The sequence below is a fragment of the Silene latifolia genome, chromosome 8 (assembly GCF_048544455.1).
Source record: "Silene latifolia isolate original U9 population chromosome 8, ASM4854445v1, whole genome shotgun sequence".
NCBI lineage: Eukaryota > Viridiplantae > Streptophyta > Magnoliopsida > Caryophyllales > Caryophyllaceae > Silene > Silene latifolia.
Window position 1 is genome coordinate 54484847 of NC_133533.1, and position 5086 is coordinate 54489932.

At 38.8% G+C, this 5086-nt stretch overlaps 2 protein-coding genes across 2 annotated transcripts; both read right to left on the reverse strand.

Moving 5' to 3' along the window:
- Nucleotides 1-81: 81 nt before the first annotated feature.
- LOC141595192 (uncharacterized) lies at nt 82-1074 on the reverse strand. Its single transcript, XM_074415162.1, has one exon. It carries the CDS (start codon nt 1072-1074, stop codon nt 82-84), a length of 993 nt encoding a protein of 330 aa, XP_074271263.1.
- Nucleotides 1075-2015: 941 nt separating this feature from the next.
- On the reverse strand, nt 2016-4707 carry LOC141595193 (uncharacterized). The gene is made up of 2 exons (XM_074415164.1): nt 3441-4707; nt 2016-3085 (listed from the first exon to the last, which is right to left on the reverse strand). The coding sequence occupies exons 1-2, from the start codon at nt 4705-4707 to the stop codon at nt 2016-2018; spliced, it is 2337 nt and encodes a 778-aa protein (XP_074271265.1).
- Nucleotides 4708-5086: the final 379 nt, after the last annotated feature.

The window sequence follows — 5086 nt, forward strand, 5'->3', positions numbered from 1 at the left end:
TTTTTATTAATCAACATAAAATAGGACAATGAAGTACAGTTCTTGGTGTTACTACAACAAGCCAACATCTAAAATAAAGTATTACAGATGAATATCTAATTGCTGCAGCCAAACTTTATCTCTGTTAGGCACTCTAGGACTTATCTTCTGCAACAGACGAGTCCTAATGCAATGCTTCAGATCAGTTATCTTCTTAGGAGGTGAGGTAAGAGCAAGATTCAACCTGCAAGAGTTCCTTTCCTGCCAAATGTAGTACCAGCAGGCCATACAGGCCATCCTGCACACAGATTTCTGCAACTTAGAGTAGCCATTCTGATGTTGAAAATGCAAGTGCAGCCACTGCTCAATTCCAGTAATAATCTGAGAACTATAAGTGCAAGACCTAAAAAGGTGAGTGTGAGTCTCCACAGCTTGTTCACATAAGACACAGTGATCACTAGTACAAATCCCCAGATGCATCAGCTTCTCCTTGGTCTGCAATCCTCTCTGCATAATTAACCAGCCATTGAATGAATGCTTAGGCACGTTCCAATTATCCCACACAGTTTTATACCACTGGGCAGGGGGGTGTGGTCCCTGTAGCCAGTGATATCTAGTCCCAACAAAATACCCTTTAGAGTTAGGTATCCATTGGCCATCAATAAAGCCACCTCTCAAAGTATCTTTGACTCTACAAATATTCCTCCAATTCCAGTTAGAATCAGGAGGAGGAGAATAAGTATGCCAATCAGCCCCTTTCATATAAACATGGTCAATCCAGAGAACCCAAAGCCTGTCAGCCTTGGTGTAAATCCAATTGACCAATTTTCCAACAGTTACAATGTTCCACACCCCAGCCTCTTTGATATTCAAACCTCCATCTTTCTTACTACAGCAGACCTTATCCCATGCCACTAAAGGACACCTATGATACTCATTATCACCACTCCACATAAAATTCCTGCAAATAACTTCTATTCTTTTGATGACACTTTTAGGAATTAAAAAGATAGAAGACCAGTAATTATGGAGGGTATTGAGAATAGAATTGATGAGTACCAGCCTGCCAGCATAGCTAAGTTTTCTAACCCCCATGCTTCTGACTCTAGATGTAATCTTTTCAATAAGGATATTGTAGTCATGTCTGGTCAGTCTCCCTGGTTGTATAGGAATCCCAAATATTTGAAAGGGAGAGCACCTTCCTGAAATCCAGAGATAGAAGTAATGTCTTGCTTTAAGTCCTGAGAGACTCCATTAAAAACAACCTCAGATTTAGCTGCATTCACTTTTAAACCAGAGGCAGCAGAGAAAGTCGACAGGACCCTAAGTACCAATATAATAGATTTAGGATCACCCTTACAAAACATGAGAAGATCATCAGCAAAAAGAAGATGTGTCAGCTTCAAACTTTTACATAAAGGGTGATATCTGAAGTACCATTTATCAGTTGCATAGGCCATAATTCTTGTTAGGTATTCCATACAGATGCAAAAAATGAGAGGAGAAATAGGATCCCCTTGTCTCAATCCCCTCTTACCCTTGAAGAAACCAAACTGAGCCCCATTCAAGCTAAGTGTATAGGTAGGAGAGGTAATGCAAACCATAAGCAATTGCCTAAACTTGTCAGGAAATTTTAAAGCTTGTAGCATGTGATCCACAAAAGACCACTCAATAGAATCATAAGTCTTCTGCAAATCCAGTTTGAACATACATCTAGGGGAGGCCATCCCCCTATTATAAAGTCTAATAAGATCTTGACAAATTAAGATGTTCTCAAGAATAGATCTCCCTTTCACAAAGGCTCCCTGGTTCCTACTAACTATATCAGGCAATATAGCAGCAAGTCTAGTGCACATGAGCTTGGAGATGGCTTTGTAAAGCACATTGCAACAAGAAATAGGCCTAAAATGTTTAACACTAGTTGGCCTGTCTATCTTAGGAATCAGAGTAATATTGGTAGCATTAATTTGAGTTAAAAGTTTACCACTGTCAAAACAATTAATAATAGCTCCACATATCTCATCACCAACAATATCCTAAGCATCTTTATAAAATTGGCTAGTAAATCCATCAGGCCCAGGTGACTTTCCATTAGGAATACTAAAAATACTATGTTTAATCTCATCTGCAGTGAATGGTGCAGTCAAGATTGCCCAGTGAGCTTCAGTGCAGCAAGGGCCCCTACCAACAACATGGGATTGGACATCAGTCACATCCATTTGAGTCCCCAAGAGCTCCTGATAATACCTTAGGAAAGCTTGCTGTATAGCATCACCCTCAGTACATAAGATGCCATCCTGGTCCTCAATCTGAAACACCTTGTTGAGCATCAGTCTTTTTTTAATTGTATGATGAAAAAAAGAGGTGTTTAAATCACCCTCAAGTGACCATTGAATTTTAGCCTTCTGAGATAAGAAGCTGTTTCTTGCAATAAGAAGCTCCCTAAGATTGGAGGCCAAGTCCATTTCCTTCTGGATAAGTTCACAATTTCCAGGGTTGCTCACAAGATCCTTCTGAATCTGTTCCAGAGCAAGACTGGCACTATTAGTATTATTTTCAATATCAGAGAAGCAGTGTTTGTTGATGTCTTTGAGTACAGGTTTAAGGGCTTTCAACTTCTTAAACACACTAAACATTCTAGTGCCAGGATAACCACGATCCCAATTAGCCTTAACACTGTCCTTGAAGCAATCAGCAGATCCCCACATGTTAAAATATTTAAAACTCTTCCTACCACCAATATCAAAACGTTTGTCCACCAAAGTGCAGGGACAGTGATCAAATAATCCTTCAGGGTGAAAGTGAGCAATGTAATCACCAAATAAATTCATCCATTCCAAATTTCCCATAGCTCTATCAAGTCTGCTATAGACTCTATCAGTAGTTTCCTGCTTGTTGGTCCAGGTAAAAAGTGCACCTGTAGCTATGAGATCTTCCATACAACATAAGGAAACACACTCCTGAAAGTGTTCCATTTCAGCATCAGTTGTATTCCCTTCAAGTCTTTCAATAGGGGACAGCACAGTGTTGAAGTCACCCAACCAAAGCCAGGGTTCATTACAGTGAGTAGCCACTCCCTTTAGGAAATTCCATAAAGCTATTCTTTCTTATAAACCATTAGAGGCATAAATCATAGTGAGCAAAAATTTCTTCCCATCAGTCTTAGAATGCACCATCATATGTATAAATTGAGCATCATATGCTAAGAATTGAATATAAAAACATTGAGATTTCCAGAAAATCCAAATTCTGCCTCCTTTATGCCAACTGCAGTTAGTAGTCACACTCCAACCATCACAAATAGAAGTATCTCTCTTGAGCAAAGTACTGGATTTAAGCTTAGTTTCTAACAGCCCAAAGAGACCAACTTGTTGATTGTGCATAAACCATTTGACTACTTTCTGCTTATTCAGGTCATTAAGACCCCTAACATTCCAGAAACCAATGCTATGCATTGGTACTGGGATCAATCGGATCCTTCCCACTCTCCACTACCCCTCCTCCAGGAGTAGCTGTACTTTTTAAAGCATCAACAAAAGTATATTGACTAAATTTGCCAGACAACCTTATACCAACCATACCACCTTGCCTATTCATCCTTATAATTTGCTTAGCAGGGGTAGATTTGACTACAGGAGTAGCTCTAACTTGCTCAAGAGGGGGGAAAAGGTCAGGGGTAAAGATAGGTGGAGACAAATCAGCAGAAGGTTTAGGTTTCTGGACAGGTTTCCAAACTTGCTGGGGATGGTTTTTAGTTTTAGGTAATTTGTTCTTCCTACCACCCTGAGCATCTTTCTTTTGTGGTTTCCTGCATTGAGATGTATCATGCCCTATACCATTACAACTAGTGCAAGATATAGGTCTCCATTCATACTCCACAGTCACAATAACTTTCATGCCTTTCTCATCCAGGAACATCACTTTGTCAGGTAACTTCTGGTCCATATGAAGCTCAACTAAAACCCTAGCATAACTCAACCTAATCTTATCAGAAGTTGCTCCATCCATGTGAACATAGTGACCAACAAGATTAGCAATTCTAGGCAAACAATTACCCCAGAACTTAAGAGGTATACCAGACAAGCGAACCCACACAGGGACAACATCAATTTTCTCCTTGACCAACTCAGTATCAACGTGCCACGGTTTGATAACAACGGGCTTATTATCAAAGAGATAGTACCCTGCGTTCAATAAAGCATCCATGTTCATAGTTTGAGTAAATCTAACAATAAAAATTCCATTATCCCGGAAGGAGACTCTATCTATGCCAAACTCATCCCAGACACGATAGACAAAACTCTCCACAACCTCCCATGGTGGGTTAGCACCCAAGATATAACAATAAACAGAGTTATTCCAAAAGGTTACCTCTGGTTTGATATCCTCAGGTGTAAATTGTAGTAGATCTGTAAGCTCCTCCTCCTCCTCAATAATGGTATCCATGACAGGAGTGGCTTTTCCACCACGCATCACCGTCCATCCTTCAGTAGGTTCAGTCTCTACTTCCTCTGCAAGGTCAAGCACAGGCACCCCATTGATTTCATGAAAAGGTCGAGTCTTGCGTGCATCAGCTTCTGTAGGACCTCGAAAGATTGTAACTTTAGCACCAGAAGATGAGCTATAAGCTTTATCCGATGCATTAATGGAGTTTGTTGATGATTTTGTTGAATTTTTATGTGAAGAAAACAGGGGAGAAAAGCGGTTATGGGAGGCCTTGACTGCCATCATTATTAGGTTTCAAAATTTTAGAGCGTCTTCTCTCACTTCTTTCTCTCTCATTCCTTTCTGTTCTATTACAATTATATTATTATTATTATTATTATTATTATTATTATTATTATTATTATTATTATTATTATTATTATTATTATTATTGTTATTATTATTACTATTATTTTTATTCTTATTCTTATTCTTATTATTATTCTTATTATTATTATTATTATTACTATTATTATTTATTTATTTATTTTACAAAAATGCAAACTTTTATTAATCAATCAAAAGTTTACAAGAAATTAGTGGGCAGCCGAGATATAACCTGGGCCTCCACTCCCTAAGCGATAACTAAGCTAAGTCTAGTAAAAATGTAAGCGGCCGCGCG